The sequence below is a fragment of the Porites lutea genome, chromosome 5, assembly GCF_958299795.1.
Source record: "Porites lutea chromosome 5, jaPorLute2.1, whole genome shotgun sequence".
NCBI lineage: Eukaryota > Metazoa > Cnidaria > Anthozoa > Scleractinia > Poritidae > Porites > Porites lutea.
In genome coordinates, this window is record NC_133205.1 from 3,099,200 (window position 1) to 3,122,234 (window position 23,035).

Consider the following 23,035-nt stretch of genomic DNA (forward strand, 5'->3'; position numbering starts at 1 on the left):
AAATGCTTCTTCTAGAGACGACTATATTCCACAAATATTGACTGTTTTGTTAGAGATTCATCGCGTTCACATTTGACCTTTGTGGCCTTTTGTCTGTCATTCGTAAACAATAGCTAAAACAATGTAACTACTCCGTCGACCAATTAGCGCTTCTGACCGGATTCCAGACAGATTTTACGTCATCAGTATGGAATTCCTGTCGCTGAGTCGCAGACGTTCCTCCACGCGAAACGTCCCCTGCGGCGAAAAAACGAGGAGAAACGGCTGTTTTTGCAGGCCAGTGCACTCTATAACCGGCACCTGCCACGCACGTTACTAAAAATGTTTTAAAGGTACTCATTTAAAGGTACTCACTTGGGCGGTGGAGCTCCAGCCATTGTATCATACTGACAGTGGTTCAGCATCCCAAGAGAGGTTAAATACTGATGATATTATCAAAAAGGAAAAAGACTTAACACTTTAATTTAAAAGTACGCGCTAGAACGCAGCTGTTAATACACCAACAAAAGTACAACTGAGAGTAAAATCTGATAAAAAAAATTAGCTCAATTTTTCTTCGTACAGGAATCTTAAGTTCAGCTGCTCTTGCAACAAATCTGTCCAGCAAAAGCTTTGCTTGAAAACTACCCTCTTGTTCCAATCTGTAAAGCCATCCCTGGGGAAAAACAAAACAAAAAGAAGAAAAATTGGTATATCGATAAGGTACAACTCAGAGATCTTAATTTGTCATGGTGTGACCAGTCAAATTTAATCTCTTGCCACTACACTTGTTTCGTATTGCCTAACGCCTTTTCCAGGATTTTGCAAAATAAGTTTGAGAGTTTACTGAATTCTTTTGCTGTGAGAGCAGCCATGTTGTTTGACAACTTGATGTGGCGCAAAGACTGGACTTCAGTAAAATGTCCTGTTTGCAACTAACCAGCACTACCAAATCAGCTACTACCATTGAACCATAAAGGTTTGTTCTAAAGGTTTATGTCCCTTACCGAGTGCAGCAAAGAAATAACAACATGCACAGTATAACAACAAAACCAATGTCAGCCACATCAGCATTGCAACAACAATAAAGTCACAAAAACAATCGTTGCTCAGAGGAGGAGGCACTCTTTCCAGTAAATATGGTAGACAAATTTCTTTGCCTCAACGCAGTTTTTCTGGTTATTTGTCACTCTGAACAAACAAATTGCTTTGTAGTCTTGCTCAACAAAATCTCTGATAGATTTCAGTCAAATATTGACATACCAAGCAGTGTTCTAAACACACATGGTCATTTGTCTCTTGTGCTATTTGAATGGCCTCCTTTAATGCCGCCATTGCCTCTTGCCTGAATACCAAAGTAAATAAAAGATGGCATTATAAATAATCACTGGATAAGGCTTTTTTGATATCTGGGATAATCAAGGTCAAAGTAACTGTCATCAGCTGAGCCAAAGGCCGAGGCTGATATCACTTACTGATACCTTGATTATTCCCGACATCACAAAAACTGAATCTGATAACTGTTTTATCATACATTGTTTTATAGAATATAATGACAAATGCACCGTCACACAGAACATAGTTTGACATTGCTCCTGGAAATCATGCATTAAGCTCACAACCTACAGATTAGTAATCTGTAGGTTGCTATCAGTGAATCAGTAGTATGTGCTGGATTCCAATAGACTAGTTTCAGATACATTGATAAAAATAAAGATTAATGTGTTCTACAGTGTGACTTCTTTTTCTGTCTGAGAGGTAAACATGAGTTTTTGACCCTTGAAAGTAATTACCTGTGACCAAATCTACAATGAAGAGCAGCTAGATTGAGAGCAGCATATCGGAATCTGTGGCATCGTTCCGTCTCTGCTTCCTCTGAGTCACATACTCCTTTATTTGCTAAAGAGTCACCTTGCCATTGTTGTCGATCAAAGTAATGATACAAGCTGTCCAGTGCCTCCTTGAATTCATTAGTTCTCAGGCAATTAAGGAAGCTTGCAAAATGCTGATGTAGAACAAAGTTGAAACATTAATTAAATTAAAATGTTTCTCCGTTTCTGATTGACTCAAATCACATGGTTAATTCTTCATAACCAGGTAGCACTGACCAACTTGAAACAGAAAATGACGTCAATAGAGCAAAGTAATCGCCAGAAAATTGAAGACGATTGTGAAGCCCTGGGGGCTAAGGTTGGGTTAATTGTTTTGGTAGAGCAAGACAAAATGATTCAACTTTTCACACGTTTTGTGAAGAAGAAAAAGCGCAATTACTACCTAAAAATATAGCAAGAACAGACAGAATACAACTTGATCCACTGTTATTTGCCTCTTTGCATTCAGCTTGTTTGCTTTCCACCTGTCCTATTGAGAATTGATTCAAATGACTTACAAGGTACTGCATATCTGGTAGTTAACAAGACTTTACTTCAGTTTTATTTCAGAGAAAAGAAATTTAAAACAAGCAAACTTACAGCCTCTGCAATATTTGGTGAAGCTGTCAAAATGTCATTTATTTTTGACTGCAGTGCAGGTGGTGGAAGGGCTTCTTCCTCAGAAGACTGTATTAGAGAAACCTTGCAAAAAATAATCAATCAATATGTATTTTGCTTATTATTTCTATCTTAAAAGACACCTCTCTGAATCCTTTTTTAAACAGGGGAACAGAGAAAAAAGAGGGAACAGGGGCAACAGGAGGAAAAGCGAAACAGGGCAACAAGGAAAACAAGAGGACCAAAGGAAACAGGGCAACACGAGAAAAGGGGGGAACAGGGGAAAAGAGGGAACAGGGAAAGAGGGGAAACAATGGGGAAAGGGGAGGAAAGGGAAACAGGGACAACAAGGGCAACAGGGAGAACATGAGAACAAGGGGAACAGGGGAAATAGACAAATAGTGGGAACAGGATGATAAGGGGAACAAGGAAAACAGGGATAATAGGGGGAAAGGGAGAACAAGGGGAACAAGGAACACAGGGAAGAGGAGGGAACCGGGCAACAAGAAAACACTGGGAACAGGGGGAACAGGAGAAAAAAAGGGAACAGGGAACAGGGAGAACAGAGAAAACAGATGGAACAGGGGAAACAGGGGGAAAAGGGGAACAAGGTGAAAAGGGAGAACAAGGGGAACAGGAAAAAAACGAGGAACAAGGGGAACAGGGAGGAACACGGGAACAAGGGCAAAGGGGTGACAGGAAAAAAAGGAGAACAAGATAAACAAAGGGAACAGGCACAACAGGTTAAAAACGAAAACAAGGGGAACAGAGGGAACAGGGAAGTAGGTGGAACATGGCAAAAGGGGAACAGGGAAAAAAGACAAACTGGCAGAGCAAGGGGGAAAGGAGGAACAAGGGGAACAAGGTGGAAACCAAAAAAGTGAAGGAACAAGGGAAAAAAGGGGAAAATAGGAACAAAACGAACAAGAGGAAAAAAGAGAAACAAGGTGTAACCAGGGTAACAAGGGTAACAAGGGGTAACAAGGATAACAAGGGGTAACCAGGGTAACAAGGGTAACAAGGGGTAACGGGGGGTAACAAGGGATAACAAGGGTAACAAGGGTAACAAGGGTAAAAACGGTAACAAGGGGTAACAAGGGTAACAAGGGGTAACAAGGGGTAACAAGGGTAACAAGGGGTAACAAGGGTAACAAGGGTAACAAGGGTAACAAGGGTTACAAGGGGTAACAGGGGGTAACAAGGGGTAACAAGGGTAACAAGGGTAAAAAGGATAACAAGGGGTAACAAGGATAACAAGGGGTAACAAGGGTAACAAGGATAACAAGGGTAACAAGGGTAACAAGGGGTAACAGGGGGTAACAACGGTAACAAGGGGTAACAAGAGTAACAAGGGGTAACAAGGGGTAACAAGGGTAACAAGAGTAACAAGGGGTAACAAGGGGTAACAAGGGGTAACAAGGGTAACAAGGAGTAACAAGGAGAAAAAAGGGGTAACAAGGGGTAACAAGGGTAACAAGGGTAACAAAGGGTAACAAGAGGTAACAAGGGGTAACAAGGGGTAACAAGGGTCACTAGGGGTAACAAGGGTAACAACGGGTAACAAGGGGTAACGGGGGGTAACAAGGGATAACAAGGGTAACAAGGGTAACAAGGGTAAAAACGGTAACAAGGGGTAACAAGGGTAACAAGGGGTAAAAAGGGTAACAAGGGGTAACAAGGGGTAACAAGGGTAACAAGCGGTAACAAGGGGTAAATGGAGGTAACAAGGGTAACAAGGGGTAACAAAGGGTAACAAGGGAAACAAGGGGTAACAAGGGTAACAAGGGGTAACAAGGGGTAACAAGAGGTAACAAGGATATCAAGGGTAACAAGGGGTAACAGGGGGTAACAACGGTAACAAGGGGTAACAAGGGTAACAAGGGGTAACAAGGGTAACAAGGGTAACAAGGGGTAACAAGGGGTAACAAGGGTAACAAGAGTAACAAGGGGTAACAAGGGGTAACAAGGGTAACAAGGAGTAACAAGGAGAAAAAAGGGGTAACAAGGGGTAACAAGGGTAACAAGGGTAACAAAGGGTAACAAGAGGTAACAAGGGCTAACAAGGGGTAACAAGGGTCACTAGGGGTAACAAGGGTAACAAGGGTAACAAGGGGTAACAAGGGGTAACGGGGGGTAACAAGGGATAACAAGGGTAACAAGGGTAACAAGGGTAAAAACGGTAACAAGGGGTAACAAGGGTAACAAGGAGTAACAAGGGATAACAAGGAGTAACAAGGGTAACAAGGGGTAACAAGGGTAACAAGGGGTAACAAGGGGTAACAAGGGTAACAAGGGGTAACAAGGGTAACAAGGGGTAACAAGGGGTAACAAGAGGTAACAAGGGTAACAAGGGGTAACAAGGAGGAACAAGGGTAACAAGGGGTAACAAGGGTAACAAGGGGTAACAAAGGAAACAAGGGTAAAAAGCGGTAACAAGGGGTAACAAGGGTAACAAGGGGTAACAAGGGTAACAAGGGGTAACAAGGGTAACAAGGGTAACAAGGGTAACAAGGGTAAAAAGGGTAACAAGGGTAACAAGGGTAACAAGGGGTAAAAGGGGGTAACAAGGAGTAACAAGGGGTAACAAGGGTAACACGGGTAAAAAAGGTAACAAGGGGTAACAAGGGTAATAAGGGTAACAAGAAGTAACAAGGGGTAACAAGGGTAACAAGGGGTAACAACGGGTAACAAGGGTAACAAGGGGTAACAAGAGTAACAAGGGTAACAAGGGGTAACAAGGGGTAACAAGGGTAACAAGGGGTAACAAGGGGTAACAAGGGTAACAAGGGGTAACAAGGGTAACAAGGGTAACAAGGGTTATAAGGGGTAACAGGGGGTAACAAGGGGTAACAAGGGTAACAAGGGTAAAAAGGGTAACAAGGGGTGACAAGGGGTAACAAGGGTAAAAAGGGGTAACAAGGGGTAACAAGGGTAACAAGGGAAAAAAGGGTAACAAGGGGTAAGAAGGATAACAAGGGTTAACAAGGGCAACAAGGGTAACAAGGGTAAAAAGCGGTAACAAGGGGTAACAAAGGGTAACAAGGGTAACAAGGGGTAACAAGGGTAACAAGGGGTAACAGGGGGTAACAACGGTAACACGGGGTAACAAGGGTAACAAGGGGTAACAAGGGTAACAAGGGTAAAAAGGGGTAACAAGGGGTAACAAGGGTAACAAGGGGTAACAAGGGGTAACAAGGGGTAACAAGGGTAACAAGGAGTAACAAGGAGAAAAAAGGGGTAACAAGGGGTAACAAGGGTAACAAGGGTAACAAAGGGTAACAAGAGGTAACAAGGGGTAACAAGGGGTAACAAGGGTCACTAGGGGTAACAAGGGTAACAAGGGTAACAAGGGGTAACAAGGGGTAACAGGGGGTAACAAGGGATAACAAGGGTAACAAGGGTAACAAGGGTAAAAACGGTAACACGGGGTAACAAGGGTAACAAGGGGTAACAAGGGTAACAAGGGTAACAAGGGGTAACAAGGGGTAACAAGGGGTAACAAGAGTAACAAGGGGTAACAAGGGGTAACAAGGGGTAACAAGGGGAAACAAGGGTAACAACGAGTAACAAGGAGAAAAAAGGGGTAACAAGGGGTAACAAGGGTAACAAGGGTAACAAAGGGTAACAAGAGGTAACAAGGGGTAACAAGGGGTAACAAGGGTCACTAGGGGTAACAAGGGTAACAAGGGTAACAAGGGGTAACAAGGGGTAACGGGGGGTAACAAGGGATAACAAGGGTAACAAGGGTAACAAGGGTAAAAACGGTAACAAGGGGTAACAAGGGTAACAAGGGGTAACAAGGGGTAACAAGGGGTAACAAGGGTAACAAGGGGTAACAAGGGTGTAACAAGGGTAACAAGGGGTAACAAGGGGTAAAAGGGGATACAAGGGGTAACAAGGGTAACAAGGGGTAACAAGGGGTAACAAGAGGTAACAAGGGTAACAAGGGGTACCAAGGGGTAACAAGGGTAACAAGGGGTAATAAGGGTAACAAGGGTAACAAAGGTAAAAAGGGGTAACAGGGGGTAACAAGGGATAACAAGGGTAACAAGGGTAACAAGGGTAAAAAGGGTAACAAGGGGTAACAAGGGTAACAAGGGGTAACAAGGGGTAACAAGAGGTAATAAGGGTAACAAGGGGTAACAAGGGCAACAAGGGGTAACAAGGGTAACAAGGGTAAAAAAGGTAACAAGGGGTAACAGGGGGTAACAAGGGGTAACAAGGGTAAAAAGGGTAACAAGGGGTAACAAGGGTAAGAAGGGTAACAAGAGGTAACAAGGGGTAACAAGGGTAACAACGGGTAACAAGGGGTAACAAGGGTAACAAGGGGTAACAAGAGTAACAAGGGGTAACAAGGGGTAACAAGGGTTAACAAGGGGTAACAAGGGTAACAAGGGGTAAGAGGGGTAACAAGGGTAACAAGGGGTAAAAAGGGTAACAAGGGTAACAAGGGGTAACAAGGGTAACAAGGGGTAACAAGGGGTAACAAGGGTAACAAGGGGTAACAAGGGTAACAAGGGGTAACAAGGGTAACAAGAGGTAACAAGGGTAACAAGGGGTAACAAGGGGTAACAAGGGGTAACAACGGGTAAGAAGGGTAACAAGAGTAATAAGGGGTAACAAGGGGTAACAAGGGGTAACAAGGGTCACTAGGGGTAACAAGGGTAACAAGGGGTAACCGGGGGTAACAAGGGATAACAAGGGTAACAAGGGGTAACAAGGGGTAACAAGGGTAACAAGGGGTAACAAGGGTAACAAGGGTAAAAAGGGGTAACAAGGGGTAACAAGGGCAACAAGAGGTAAAAAGGGTAACAAGGGGTAACAAGGGGTAACAAGGGGTAAGAAGGGGTAACAAGGGGTAACAAGGGTAACAAGGGGTAACAAGGGCAACAAGGGGTAAAAAGGGTAACAAGGGGTAACAAGGGGTAACAAGGGGTAAGAAGGGGTAACAAGGGGTAACAAGGGGTAACAAGGGCAACAAGGGGTAAAAAGGGTAACAAGGGGTAACAAGGGGTAACAAGGGGTAACAAGGGGTAACAAGGGCAACAAGGGGTAAAAAGGGTAACAAGGGGTAACAAGGGGTAACAAGGGGTAAGAAGGGGTAACAAGAGTAACAAGGGGTAAGAAGGGGTAACAAGGGGTAACAAGGGCAACAAGGGGTAAAAAGGGTAACAAGGGGTAACAAGGGGTAACAAGGGGTAAGAAGGGGTAACAAGGGGTAACAAGGGGTAACAAGAGTAACAAGGGGTAAGAAGGGGTAACAAGGGGTAACAAGGGCAACAAGGGGTAAAAAGGGTAACAAGGGGTAACAAGGGGTAACAAGGGGTAAGAAGGGGTAACAAGGGGTAACAAGGGCAACAAGGGGTAAAAAGGGTAACAAGGGTAACAAGGGGTAACAAGGGGTAACAAGGGCAACAAGGGGTAAAAAGGGTAACAAGGGCAACAAGGGGTAAAAAGGGTAACAAGGGGTAACAAGGGGTAACAAGGGGTAACAAGGGGTAACAAGGGGTAACAAGGGGTAACAAGGGCAACAAGGGGTAAAAAGGGTAACAAGGGTAACAAGGGGTAACAAGGGGTAACAAGGGCAACAAGGGGTAAAAAGGGTAACAAGGGCAACAAGGGGTAAAAAGGGTAACAAGGGGTAACAAGGGGTAACAAGGGGTAACAAGGGGTAACAAGGGTAACAAGGGGTAACAAGGGGTAACAAGGGGTAACAAGGGGTAACAAGGGCAACAAGGGGTAAAAAGGGTAACAAGGGTAACAAGGGGTAACAAGGGGTAACAAGGGGTAACAAGGGTAACAAGGGTAACAAGGGTAACAAGGGTAACAAGGGTAACAAGGGGTAACAAGGGGTAACAAGGGTAACAAGGGGTAACAAGGGGTAACAAGGGGTAACAAGGGGTAACAAGGGTAACAAGGGGTAACAAGGGGTAACAAGGGGTAACAAGGGTAACAAGGGGTAACAAGGGGTAAAAAGGGTAACAAGGGGTAACAAGGGGTAACAAGGGGTAACAAGGGGTAACAAGGGTAACAAGGGGTAACAAGGGTAACAAGGGGTAACAAGAGTAACAAGGGGTAAGAAGGGGTAAAAAGGGTTAACAAGGGGTAACAAGGGGTAACAAGGGGTAACAAGGGGTAACAACGGGTAAGAAGGGGTAACAAGGGTTAACAAGGGCAACAAGGGGTAAAAAGGGTAACAAGGGTAACAAGGGGTAACAAGGGGTAACCAGGGCAACAAGGGGTAAAAAGGGTAACAAGGGTAACAAGGGGTAACAAGGGGTAACAAGGGTAACAAGGGGTAAAAGGGGTAACAAGGGGTAACAAGGGTAACAAGGGGTAACAAGGGTAACAAGGGGTAACAAGGGGTAACAAGGGTAACAAGGGGTAACAAGGGTAACAAGGGGTAACAAGGGGTAACAAGGGGTAACAACGGGTAAGAAGGGTAACAAGAGTAACAAGGGGTAACAAGGGGTAACAAGGGGTAACAAGGGTAACAAGGGGTAACAAGGGATAACAAGGGTAACAAGGGTAACGAGGGTAACAAGGGGTAACAAGGGGTAACAAGGGTAACAAGGGGTAACAAGGGGTAACAAGGGGTAACAACGGGTAAGAAGGGTAACAAGAGTAACAAGGGGTAACAAGGGGTAACAAGGGGTAACGAGGGTAACAAGGGGTAACAAGGGATAACAAGGGTAACAAGGGTAACAAGGGGTAACAAGGGTTAACAAGGGGTAACAAAGGGTAACAAGGGGTAACAAGGGTAACAAGGGTAAAAAGGGTAACAGGCGGTAACAAGGGGTAACAAGGGTAAAAAGGGTAACAAGGAGTAACAAGGGTAACAAGGGTAAAAAGGGTAACAAGGGGTAACAAGGATAACGAGGGGTAACAAGGGTAACAAGGGTAACAAGCGGTAACAAGGGTAACAAGGGGTAACAAGGGTAACAAGGGTAAGAAGGGGTAACAAGGGTTAACAAGGGGTAACAAGGGTAACAAGGAGTAACAGGGGGTAACAAGGGGTAACAAGGGGTAACAAGGGTAACAAGGATAAAAAAGGTAACAAGGGGTACCAACGGTAATAAGGGTAACAAGAACTAACAAGGGGTAACAAGGGTAACAACGGGTAACAAGGGTAACAAGGGGTAACAAGGGGTAACAAGGGTAACAAGGGTAACAAGGGGTAACAAGGGTAACAAGGGGTAACAAGGGTAACAAGGGGTAACAAGGGGTAACAACGGGTAAGAAGGGTAACAAGAGTAACAAGGGGTAACAAGGGGTAACAAGGGGTAACAAGGCTAAAAAGGGTAACAAGGGGTAACAAGGGGTAACAAGAGGTAACAAGGAGTAACAAGGGTAACAAGGGGTAACAAGGGTAACAAGGGGTAACAAGGGGTAACGGGGGGTAACAAGGGATAACAAGGGTAACAAGGGTAACAAGGGTAAAAACGGTAACAAGGGGTAACAAGGGTAACAAGGGTAACAAGGGGTAACAAGGGGTAACAAGGGTAACAAGGGGTAACAAGAGTAACAAGGGGTAACAAGGGGTAACAAGGGGTAACAAGGGGTAACAAGGGTAACAAGGGGTAACAAGGGGTAACAAGAATAACAACGGGTAACAAGGGGTAACAACGGGTAAGAAGGGTAACAAGAGTAACAAGGGGTAACAAGGGGTAACAAGGGGTAACAAGGGTAACAAGGGGTAACAAGGGGTAACAAGGGGTAACAAGGGTAACAAGGGGTAACAAGGGTAACAAGGGTAACAAGGGGTAACAGGGGGTAACAAGGGTAACAAGGGGTAACAAGGGTAACAAGGGGTAACAAGGGTAACAAGGGGTAACAAGGGGTAACAAGGGGTAACAAGGGTAACAAGGGGTAACAAGGGTAACAAGGGGTAACAAGGGTAACAAGGGGTAACAAGGGTAACAAGGGGTAACAAGGGGTAACAAGGGGTAACAGGGGTAACAAGGGGTAACAAGGGGTAACAAGGGGTAACAAGGGTAACAAGGGTAAAAAGGGTAACAAGGGTAACAAAGGTAACAAGGGGTAACAGGGGGTAACAAGGGGAAACAAGGGTAAAAAGGGTAACAAGGGGTAACAAGGGTAATAAGGGTAACAAGAGGTAACAAGGGGTAACAAGGGTAACAAGGGGTTAAAAAGGGGTAAAAAGGGTAACAAGGGGTAACAAGGGGTAACAAGGGTAACAAGGGGTAACAAGGGGTAACAAGGGTAACAAGAGTAACAAGGGGTAACAAGGGGTAACAAGGGAAACAAGGAGAAAGAAGGAGAAAAAAGGTAACAAGGGGTAACAAGGGGTAACAGGGGTAACAAGGGGTAACAAGGGGTAACAAGGGTAACAAGGGTAAAAAGAGTAACAAGGGTAACAAATGTAACAAGGGGTAACAGGGGGTAACACTGGGTAACAAGGGTAAAAAGGGTAACAAGGGGTAACAAGGGTAATAAGGGTAACAAGAGGTAACAAGGGGTAACAAGAGGTAAGAAGGGGTAACAAGGGGTAACAAGGGGTAACAAGGGTAAGAAAGGTAACAAGGGGTAACAAGGGGTAACAAGGGGTAACAGGGGTAACAAGGGGTAACAAGGGGTAACAAGGGGTAACAAGGGTAACAAGGGTAAAAAGGGTAACAAGGGTAACAAAGGTAACAAGGGGTAACAGGGGGTAACAAGGGGTAACAAGGGTAAAAAGGGTAACAAGGGGTAACAAGGGGTAACAAGGGTAACAAGGGGTTAACAAGGGGTAACAAGGGGTAACAAGGGTAATAAGGGTATCAAGGGGTAACAGGGTAACAAGGGTAAAAAGGGTAACAAGGGGTAACAAGGGGTAACAAGGGGTAACAACGGTAACAAGGGTATCAAGGGGTAACAGGGTAACAAGGGTAAAAAGGGTAACAAGGGGTAACAAGGAGAAAAAAGGGGGGGTTAACCAGGGGTAACAAGGGGTAACAAGGGTAACAAGGGGTAACAAGGGGTAACAAGGGTAAGAAAGGTAACAAGGGGTAACAAGGGGTAACAGGGGTAACAAGGGGTAACAAGGGGTAACAAGGGGTAACAAGGGTAACAAGGGTAAAAAGGGTAACAAGGGTAACAAAGGTAACAAGGGGTAACAGGGGGTAACAAGGGGAAACAAGGGTAAAAAGGGTAACAAGGGGTAACAAGGGTAATAAGGGTAACAAGAGGTAACAAGGGGTAACAAGGGTAACAAGGGGTTAAAAAGGGGTAAAAAGGGTAACAAGGGGTAACAAGGGGTAACAAGGGTAACAAGGGGTAACAAGGGGTAACAAGGGGTAACAAGGGAAACAAGGAGAAAGAAGGAGAAAAAAGGTAACAAGGGGTAACAAGGGGTAACAGGGGTAACAAGGGGTAACAAGGGTAACAAGGGTAAAAAGAGTAACAAGGGTAACAAATGTAACAAGGGGTAACAGGGGGTAACACTGGGTAACAAGGGTAAAAAGGGTAACAAGGGGTAACAAGGGTAATAAGGGTAACAAGAGGTAACAAGGGGTAACAAGAGGTAAGAAGGGGTAACAAGGGTAACAAGGGGTAACAAGGGGTAACAAGGGTAAGAAAGGTAACAAGGGGTAACAAGGGGTAACAAGGGGTAACAGGGGTAACAAGGGGTAACAAGGGTAACAAGGGTAAAAAGGGTAACAAGGGGTAACAAGGGTAACAAGGGGTAACAAGGGGTAACAAGGGTAACAAGGCGTAACAAGGGTAACAAGGGGTAACAAGGGGTAACAAGAGGTAACAAGGGTAACAAGGCGTAACAAGGGTAACAAGGGTAACAAGGGGTAACAAGGGTAACAAGGAATAACAAGGGGTAACAAGGGGTAACAAGAGGTAACAAGGGTAACAAGGGGTACCAAGGGGTAACAAGGGTAACAAGGGGTAACAAGGGTAACAAGGGTAACAAAGGTAACAAGGGGTAACAGGGGGTAACAAGGGATAACAAGGGTAACAAGGGTAACAAGGGTAAAAATGGTAACAAGGGGTAACAAGGGTAACAAGGGGTAACAAGGGGTAACAAGAGGTAATACACCGTATTCACAAATGGCGGACACGCGGGAAAAAACTGGTGCCTAGTCATGAAAGCGAGGCGTTGGAGGATAAACAAAAATTTCAAATGAAGACTTTCAGTGAACTTCCAGAGTGTTTAGCACGGATTCCACCTAAAATAACTTTGTACGGACTTCTTTTTAAATACAGTTACGTGGGATGTCTTCTGCTTTTAATGTTTAGTAATGACTTGCTGTTTACAATCAAAAGGGACGCGTATATCTGCAAGGAAACAGGATGATTTTGTAGGTTTTCTAGTCGGTTTCCGAAGCATCAGAAGCTCGACAGGTGGACGATGACTGGAGAAAAGCGGCAAACATGTTAGCCCAAACTTCACATTGAAACCGAGTACGAAAGCCAGCTCACTGTAATTCGGTGAAACAGAAATATAAACAAATCTTGGTGGCAAGAAAAAAGAAATAAGCGACAGATACATGGCCTACTTGTTAACGCAAGAGACGTCTGCCGTTGAACAAAACAGTTCAAGTCGAGATGGAAAAAAGGAAGACAGGAAAGAAGAGGTGACTGAGGTTTCGATGAAGTTATGTTTGATTTTTGTTTGCCAGGACGTTATTCTCTGGTCTTTATCAACGAAGGACATCAATTATAACTATTTTTTTTATTATAAATACAGGAGCGATCGAGTGGAGTACGCTCAAAATTTCAACTTGTTACTCGGCAGACTCGGTAAGCCAGACACATCATTTCAGCGACTAATTTCGTATTTCTTATCGTTGGCTGTTAAGAGTTTTAACTTTATGTTCCATTATATTTTAAAGTTGAAGAATACATAAATAAATAAAATGATGGTCTTCTTAAACGGATCCAGACTCGAATTTAATTATTCGAAACAGAAGCTTGCCATGTTCAGTCCTGACACAAACATTGCCTTAAAAGTTTAACCTAGTAAAATGTAAGCTTTATACCACTTTTTTTTACCAAGAGCTCTCTGAGATAATGCCCTAAAGGAGACCAGGCAAATAGCAAGCCATAAGATTCACACACTACAGCTTCTAATTTTGATAAAATTATTTTTAATTATTTCGCAATGACAACGAAATCATGAGATTTTTGTTAAGCTCTGCCAACGTACCTCTAACAATTCGCTCCAAAGCGACGGAATTAATATGATCCAAAGGAAGTTGTAAATACAGACATACATATATACATAGATATGTATAAGATGTCACTAACATGAATGAATGAGCCTCGTGAATGAATCTTTCACCCGCTCTCAGCTTGACCTGTTTTCAGTGGCCATATATCTGTCGCTTATTTCTCTCTTTCTCGCCACCAATATCTGTTTTTATTTGGCTTTCGTATTCGGTTACAGTGTGAAGCTGGGCCAACATGTTTGCCGCTTTTCTCAAGCCATCGCCCACTTGTCGTGTCCTGCTTCTGATGCTTCGGAAACCTACAAAATCATCCTGTTTCCTTGCAGATATACTCGTCCCTTTTGATTGCAAACAGCAAATCATTACTAAACATTAAGAGCAGAAGACATCCCACGTAACTGTATTTAAAAAGAAGTCCGTACAAAGTTATTTTAGGTGGAATCCGTGCTAAACACTCTGGAAGTTCACTGAAAAACTTCATTTGAAATTTTTGTTTATCCTCCAACGCCTCGCTTTCATGACTAGGCACCAGTTTTTTCCCGCGTGTCCGCCATTTGTGAATACGGTGTATAAGGGTGACAAGGGGTAACAAGGGGTAACAAGGGTAACAAGGGGAAACAAGGGTAACAAAGGTAACAAGGGGTAACAGGGGGTAACAAGGGGTAACAAGGGTAAAAAGGGTAACAAGGGGTAACAAGGGTAAGAAGGGTAACAAGAGGTAACAAGGGGTAACAAGGGGTAACAAGGGTAACAAGGGTAACAAGGGGTAACAAGGGGTAACAAGGGGTAACAAGGGTAACAAGAGTAACAAGGGGTAACAAGGGGTAACAAGGGGTAACAAGGGAAACAAGGAGAAAGAAGGAGAAAAAAGGTAACAAGGGGTAACAAGGGGTAACAGGGGTAACAAGGGGTAACAAGGGGTAACAAGGGTAACAAGGGTAAAAAGAGTAACAAGGGTAACAAATGTAACAAGGGGTAACAGGGGGTAACACGGGGTAACAAGGGTAAAAAGGGTAACAAGGGGTAACAAGGGTAATAAGGGTAACAAGAGGTAAGAAGGGGTAACAAGGGTAACAAGGGGTTAACAAGGGGTAACAAGGGGTAACAAGGGTAACAAGGGTAACAAAGGGTAACAAGGGTAAAAACGGTAACAAGGGGTAACAAGGGGTAACAAGGGTAACAAGGGGTAACAAGGGGTAACAAGGGTAACAAGGGGTAACGGGGGGTAACAAGGGATAACAAGGGTAACAAGGGTAACAAGGGTAAAAACGGTAACAAGGGGTAACAAGGGTAACAAGGGGTAACAAGGGGTAACAAGGGTAACAAGGCGTAACAAGGGTAACAAGGGGTAACAAGGGGTAACAAGAGGTAACAAGGGTAACAAGGCGTAACAAGGGTAACAAGGGTAACAAGGGGTAACAAGGGTAACAAGGAATAACAAGGGGTAACAAGGGGTAACAAGAGGTAACAAGGGTAACAAGGGGTACCAAGGGGTAACAAGGGTAACAAGGGGTAACAAGGGTAACAAGGGTAACAAAGGTAACAAGGGGTAACAGGGGGTAACAAGGGATAACAAGGGTAACAAGGGTAACAAGGGTAAAAATGGTAACAAGGGGTAACAAGGGTAACAAGGGGTAACAAGGGGTAACAAGAGGTAATAAGGGTGACAAGGGGTAACAAGGGGTAACAAGGATAACAAGGGGTAACAAGGGTAACAAGGGTAACAAAGGTAACAAGGGGTAACAGGGGGTAACAAGGGGTAACAAGGGTAAAAAGGGTAACAAGGGGTAACAAGGGTAAGAAGGGTAACAAGAGGTAACAAGGGGTAACAAGGGTAACAAGGGGTAACAAGGGGTAACAAGGGTAACAAGGGGTAACAAGGGTAACAAGGGGTAACAAGGGGTAACAAGGGGTAACAAGGGGTAACAAGGGTAACAAGGGTTAACAAGGGGTAACAAGGGGTAAGAAGGGTAAAAAGGGTAACAAGGAGTAACAAGGGTAACAAGGGTAAAAAGGGTAACAAGGGGTAACAAGGATAACAAGGGGTAACAAGGGTAACAAGGGTAACAAGCGGTAACAAGGGGTAACAAGGGTAACAAGGGGTAACAAGGGGTAACAAGGGTAACAAGGGGTAACAAGGGTAACAAGGGTAACAAGGGTAACAAGGGGTAACAGGGGGTAACAAGGAGTAACAAGGGGTAACAAGGGTAACAAGGGTAAAAAAGGTAACAAGGGGTAACAAGGGTAATAAGGGTAACAAGAAGTAACAAGGGGTAACAAGGGTAACAAGGGGTAACAACGGGTAACAAGGGTAACAAGGGGTAACAAGAGTAAAAAGGGTAACAAGGGGTAACAAGGGGTAACAAGGGGTAACAAGGGTAACAAGGGGTAACAAGGGTAACAAGGGTAACAAGGGTAACAAGGGTTACAAGGGGTAACAGGGGGTAACAAGGGGTAACAAGGGTAACAAGGGTAAAAAGGGTAACAAGGGGTAACAAGGGTAAAAAGGGGTAACAAGGGGTAACAAGGGTAACAAGGGTAAAAAGGGTAACAAGGGGTAACAAGGATAACAAGGGGTAACAAGGGCAACAAGGGTAACAAGGGGAAAAAACGGTAACAAGGGGTAACAAGGGGTAACAAGGGTAACAAGGGGTAACAAGGGGTAACAAGGGTAACAAGGGGTAACAGGGGGTAACAACGGTAACAAGGAGTAACAAGGGGTAACAAGAGTAAAAAGGGTAACAAGGGGTAACAAGGGGTAACAAGGGTAACAAGGGGTAACAAGGGTAACAAGGGTAACAAGGGTAACAAGGGTTACAAGGGGTAACAGGGGGTAACAAGGGGTAACAAGGGTAACAAGGGTAAAAAGGGTAACAAGGGGTAACAAGGGTAAAAAGGGGTAACAAGGGGTAACAAGGGTAACAAGGGTAAAAAGGGTAACAAGGGGTAACAAGGATAACAAGGGGTAACAAGGGCAACAAGGGTAACAAGGGGAAAAAACGGTAACAAGGGGTAACAAGGGGTAACAAGGGTAACAAGGGGTAACAAGGGGTAACAAGGGTAACAAGGGGTAACAGGGGGTAACAACGGTAACAAGGAGTAACAAGGGTAACAAGGGGTAACAAGGGTAACAAGGGTAACAAGGGGTAACAAGGGGTAACAAGGGTAACAAGAGTAACAAGGGGTAACAAGGGGTAACAAGGGGTAACAAGGGTAACAAGGAGTAACAAGGAGAAAAAAGGGGTAACAAGGGGTAACAAGGGTAACAAGGGTAACAAAGGGTAACAAGAGGTAACAAGGGGTAACAAGGGTCACTAGGGGTAACAAGGGTAACAAGGGTAACAAGGGGTAACAAGGGGTAACGGGGGGTAACAAGGGATAACAAGGGTAACAAGGGTAAAAACGGTAACAAGGGGTAACAAGGGTAACAAGGGGTAACAAGGGGTAACAAGGGTAACAAGGGGTAACAAGGGGTAACAAGGGTAACAAGGGGTAACAAGGGTAACAAGGGGTAACAAGGGGTAACAAGAGGTAACAAGGGTAACAAGGGGTACCAAGGGGTAACAAGGGTAACAAAGGTAACAAGGGGTAACAGGGGGTAACAAGGGATAACAAGGGTAAAAAGGGTAACAAGGGGTAACAAGGGTAACAAGGGGTAACAAGGGTAACAAGGGGTAACAAGGGGTAACAAGAGGTAATAAGGGTAACAAGGGGTAACAAGGGGTAACAAGGGTAACAAGGGTAACAAAGGTAACAAGGGGTAACAGGGGGTAACAAGGGGTAACAAGAGTAACAAGGGGTAACAAGGGGTAACAAGGGGTAGCAAGGGTAACAAGGGGTAACAAGGGATAACAAGGGTAACAAGGGTAACAAGGGGTAACAAGGGGTAACAAGGGTTAACAAGGGGTAACAAGGGGTAACAAGGGTAACAAGGGTAACAAGGGTAACAAGCGGTAACAAGGGGTAACAAGGGGTAACAAGGGTAAAAACGGTAACAAGGAGTAACAAGGGTAACAAGGGGTAACAAGGGTAACAAGGGGTAAAAAGGGTAACAAGGGGTAACAAGGGGTAAAAACGGCTAACAAGGGGTACAAGGGTGACAAGGGGTAACAAGGGTAACAAGGGTAACAAGGGGTTAACAAGGGGTAACAAGGGGTAACAAGGGGTAACAAGGGTAATAAGTGTATCAAGGGGTAACAGGGTAACAAGGGTAAAAAGGGTAACAAGGGGTAACAAGGGTAACAAGGGGTAACAAGGGGTAACAAGGGGTAACAAGGGTAACAAGGGTATCAAGGGGTAACAGGGTAACAAGGGTAAAAAGGGTAACAAGGGGTAACAAGGAGAAAAAAGTGGGGGTTAACCAGGGGTAACAAGGGGTAACAAGGGGTAACAAGGGTAAGAAGGGGTAACAAGGGGTAACAAGGGTAAGAAAGGTAACAAGGGGTAACAAGGGGTAACAAGGGGTAACAGGGGTAACAAGGGGTAACAAGGGGTAACAAGGGGTTAGAAGGGTAACAAGGGTAAAAAGGGTAACAAGGGTAACAAAGGTAACAAGGGGTAACAGGGGGTAACAAGGGGTAACAAGGGTAAAAAGGGTAACAAGGGGTAACAAGGGTAATAAGGGTAACAAGAGGTAACAAGGGGTAACAAGGGTAACAAGGGGTTAACAAGGGGTAACAAGGGTAACAAGGGGTAACAAGGGGTAACAAGGGTAACAAGGGGTAACAAGGGTAACAAAGGTTAACAAGGGTAACAAGGGTTACAAGGGGTAACAAGGGTAACAAGGGGTAACAAGGGTAACAAGGGTGACAAGGGGTAACATGGGGTAACAACGGGTAAGAAGGGTAACAAGAGTAACAAGGGGTAACAAGTGGTAACAAGGGTAACAAGAGGTAATAAGGGGTAACAAGGGTAACAAGGGGTAACAAGGGGTAACAAGGGGTGACAAGGGTAAGAAGGGGTGACAAGGGGTAAAAACGGTGACAAGGGTAACAAGGGTAACAAAAGGTAACAAGGGTAACAAAGGGTAACAAGGGTAACAAGGCATAACAAGTGTAACAAGGGGCAACAAGGGTAACAAGGGGTAACAAGGGTACCTGTCACACATCTTTTTTTTTTAATAAAGTAATGTTTCTGCTAAAGATTATGCTAATTCATGACTTGTTTTTTTGACAATCCTCCTCTTAATGGAGGTTCTACCGTGATAATATTCCCATGGTGAAATCGAACAAAGCTAGTTCTAAGCGACAATTGTTTCCGCCAGATTCTATGAAATTGATCTTTGATTAGTACCTGTTTTGCCAGAAAGAACTCAGCTTGTCTGTTTGACACAGAGCCCTGAAGGAACGTTTTTCTAAACAGTAAGATATGGAAACTAGTGTTATTCAGTAACTTATATCCAGAACCACAAATCAACAATAAATTATGATAATAAGGATTGCATAAATTTTGAGGAAGGAATTAAACGGAGGGAGGAGGGGGGTACTCGACCAATATTTGTTCTATAGGTGAGCTGCTGAGGGTTTGAAACCCTGACCCTGTTTAGGACAGAAAGATCCTTAAATACATAACCTGTTTAGGAGAAATACACACTGTGTTGTTTTCAAGCCATTTATTGGCAATTCGGGTAGAGCAAATTCATGTTATAGTCATTTTCTTTTGTATAGTTGGATTACCAACCAATTTCGTCCAGGGGAGCAGGGATGGCGCAGTGGTGAGAGCACTCGCCTTCCACCAATGTGGCCCAGGTTCGATTCCCGGACTCGACATCATATGTGGGTTGAGTTTGTTGTTGGTTCTCTTCTCTGCTCCGAGAGGTTTTTCTCCGGGTACTCCAGTTTTCCCCTCTCCGCAAAAACCAACATTTCTAAATTCCAATTCGATCCGGAATGCTCGAGCGTTTAATACATGAACCCCTGGCTCGGGGTATTGGGCAACCACTCCTCATGCTATCGAGCTTAAAGAAAATTAATTTTTAATTTTAGCTTAAATAAAATTAATTTAATTTAATTTAATTCTTAGCAAATCAAATCAGTTGCGCAGGCAATACCCTGTTTATAATAGGGAAAGACTCGCACATACTTATATACCATGTTTAGGACAGAGAGGTCAAAAACCAGACCCTGTCCAGCGGCATATCCCATATAGGCCATATAAGGGAGTGCTCCTCCTGCCCAGGCTGCACATCTATAAAGAAAACAGTTTACTGGGTGAAAGAAAATGTACAATTTAAACCTGGTATTGCTGGAGCCATTTTCTTCCACATCATTTTCCACACTCTGCATGCTAACATCCAAGCTGCTTTCCATCTCATTGTTAGGAACATCTGTTTCACAGTCGTCCAAATACATCTTCAGCAGGTCTACAAAATGGCTGACTTGGCTAAAACTCATCTTGTGAAATGACAATGCCATCCTTCTTGTAAATAAACCTATGTCATGAAAAGAACTTTTATCAGCAAATGAACATTGGATCTTGAATCCCAGGCATTGATCAGAATACAAAATATGTAAATTTGTCTTTTGTCCCAATATCTTTCTTGTAGAACTTACTATAGCAAGATGAGAAGTAATTTTTAAAATGGTAAAAAAAAATTAATTTGTGCAGGAAACAATTTGATTGGTGGAAATCAACAATAGCAAACCCACACGTCCAGCTGTCTTTTAGTGGGAAGAGTGCAGGATCATTTTCCTGAACAATGCCTGGTACGAGCCCAGACCAACACCGGGTGTCTGACTCAAAAGAAGTGTCTGTCTTGAGGAAGTGTCCATTGGCTAACTGCGTGCCATGAAATTGTAAACAATAGTAAGATAATAAATGTCTTGTCTCGTCTTTTAATCCTTTAAGCCCCAATGTTCACATATAAATTCTCCAGATTGGATATATATGGATATTGTTAAGAGAAAACTCTTGGCACTAAAAGAGTCAAGACAGAGTTGACTGTGCAGTATCACCAGAATCAAAAAAAGACGGCCAATAAGGCCTCAGACAAAACCAGCCAGTTATTAACTTATAATATTTTTTACTAACGCTCCTGCCCTTGGGCTTAGATCAAGTTTTGGTATGTAATCCCTTACAGTAGCATAAGAATACAGCTGTCTCTGACCTTGCTCTTCGCCATGAGGGATAGATAGAGATACCTGTGCCTTAAGAAGAGAAATTCCATACTGATAATGTAAATCAGTGTTTACATAATCAATTTTGTAGTCATGAATTACTAATTTAAATTTGTTCCAGTTATGGTTTCTACAGGTCTACTATTGTAAAATGTTGATTTCTTTTAATTAGTGAATGACTGATAGTGCCCTCTCGAAACTCAAATGCTTCTTCCAAACAAGAATATATTTCAGAAATAATTAATGTCACTGTTTTGTTGTAGTATGACTTCTTGTCTTTTGTCTGCATTTGTAAACAATAGCAAAAAGGAATACAATAACTTCATCAACCAATCAAAACAGGACAGATTTTATGCAATCAGTATGGTATTTCTGTCATTGAGGCTCAGATGTCTCTTCAACGAAACATCCCTAGCACAGGGGAGTGAGCAGAAACAACTGTATTTGCAGGCTACCCTGTGCTCACAGCTGTATCTTAGACGTACCAAACAAACTTTTCTTATGTAAAGCAGGTTCTTGGCCAGTTAAAAGCTTTTCCAGTGACTGGAAAAATTCAGAAATGCCGGAAACACCATCCTCAGCTAAGCCCTTCAAGCTTAAAAAGAGACACAACACTGATATTAAATATCCATGGATATTTGAATGCAATCAAATAATTATTAACATAATTTTTAAAAGATCAAAACAAACAACCTTTTTAGGAGCAGACTTTGCAAGTCAACATCCACAGCCTTGATATGTTTACACATTTCAGACAGTTCAAAATCTGGAGCCTGAAAGAAAATGTTAATTTGCAATTTATATTTGTATCTCAACAATTTTTTTATTCTTCTAGACAAAAAGGCTCCCTGTAGCTACCTCTTTCCCATACCAAGTGGCTTTAAAATCCTCCCCATCACACGGAATAACCTAATCACCTTGCCAGAAGTGGATAACATTTCTGCAATTAAACACAGCCCCAGGGGGGTACTCCGGATTTCAAATGACAGGGAAGATTGAAGGATCTTTTTGGGTTTGAAAATTTTGATTTCGGGATTTTTTTGGGTAGGAAAATTTTGGCAGGTATTTTTTAGGTAGCTTGATTTAAGTAGGGATTTTTTGGGGTACTCAAAATAATCTGAAGTTTTGTTATAGTTCCCTTGTATCCCAGCCGCATCGTTCCTCTGGCAATTTTGACGGATTGGAAATTCAGCATGGGATTTTTTGGGGACCTTAAATTTTGGTCTAGGGGTAATTTGGCTTTTGTTTGAAGCTCTAAGGATTTTTGGGGGTTTTGATTTTTGCCCCCATTCAACATGAACACAGTACAAGCCATTATATCAAGACTACAGGGGATCTTCCAATAAATTAAAGACCACTATGTAAGGTAAAAACTAACCTTTTAGTATGAGCTACTGTATTTACAGGCATGGTTTTCAATCAGTTTGGTCTGGGATAGAGTACTATCAAATACTATAAATGCTGCACTAAGCTACAGGTGGAGGAGCTTATAAACTGTCATGCCTCATAAGGGGGGGGGGGGAATTATTAGTAAGGGCAGTCAGTACATTGGGTAACTAGTATGCTAGAAGCTCACCAGGCATGTAAAAAAACTGCAAAAGAGGAGGAATTTCTACCATGAGTGTCTAGGCCTCAAAAATGCAGCCAAAACTGGTCTAAAGTTAAAGTGATATTAGCATTTAAGAGTACCAGCAGCACACAGCCCACACTGAAGACCCTCTTTTGGTACTCACACACTAAAGCAGCATTCACACTTGGTGCCTGGGCATGATGCCTGAGTACAGTATTCACTATGCACTAATGTGAATGCACTCTTTTCTAAAGTACCCATGCTAGAATTTAGGCACCAGTGAGTACAAGGTTGAGATCTTGCACTAGGAAACTGAAGTGGATACCGGGTCCTCGTGTTTATGTTAGTTCTGGGGCAATCCACCACTTTGTACTCAGTGCTGAGCTCACATTTCAGAGTGGCATTTGGTAGGGAGAATGGAGCAAACATGTACACAGAACACATCGGGTACCCAAGGTGTGAACACAACATCATTTTGTGCTTGTACCCAGGCACTAGTTCTCGGCCATCAAGTGCGGACAGCCACCTTTATGACGTAGGGGTCAAATTAAAACACTCACGCCAAAAATGGTGACCATGCTTCTACCCAAGAGAAAAAAAAAATGGACGAATTAACATGAGCATTATTTTCATATCCAAGAAAAATAAATTAAAGTACCACAAACTATCTGGGCCCAGTTGTTCGAAGGGCGATTAGCGTTT

The 23,035-nt window shown here is 43.4% G+C and overlaps 1 protein-coding gene across 1 annotated transcript in view; it reads right to left on the bottom strand.

The window, feature by feature from the left end:
- Positions 1–23,035, bottom strand: part of LOC140937336 (anaphase-promoting complex subunit 5-like) — a 36,812-nt gene that overhangs the window by 13,335 nt on the left and 442 nt on the right. The window contains exons 2-10 of the mRNA XM_073386888.1: positions 21,457–21,536; positions 21,249–21,358; positions 19,883–20,078; positions 18,941–19,001; positions 2,451–2,552; positions 1,773–1,984; positions 1,243–1,324; positions 563–655; positions 355–422 (exon numbers count right to left, since the gene is read on the bottom strand). Of these exons, the coding sequence (XP_073242989.1) occupies positions 355–422; positions 563–655; positions 1,243–1,324; positions 1,773–1,984; positions 2,451–2,552; positions 18,941–19,001; positions 19,883–20,078; positions 21,249–21,358; positions 21,457–21,536 (1,004 nt within the window). The remainder of the gene's footprint in view (positions 1–354; positions 423–562; positions 656–1,242; positions 1,325–1,772; positions 1,985–2,450; positions 2,553–18,940; positions 19,002–19,882; positions 20,079–21,248; positions 21,359–21,456; positions 21,537–23,035) is intronic.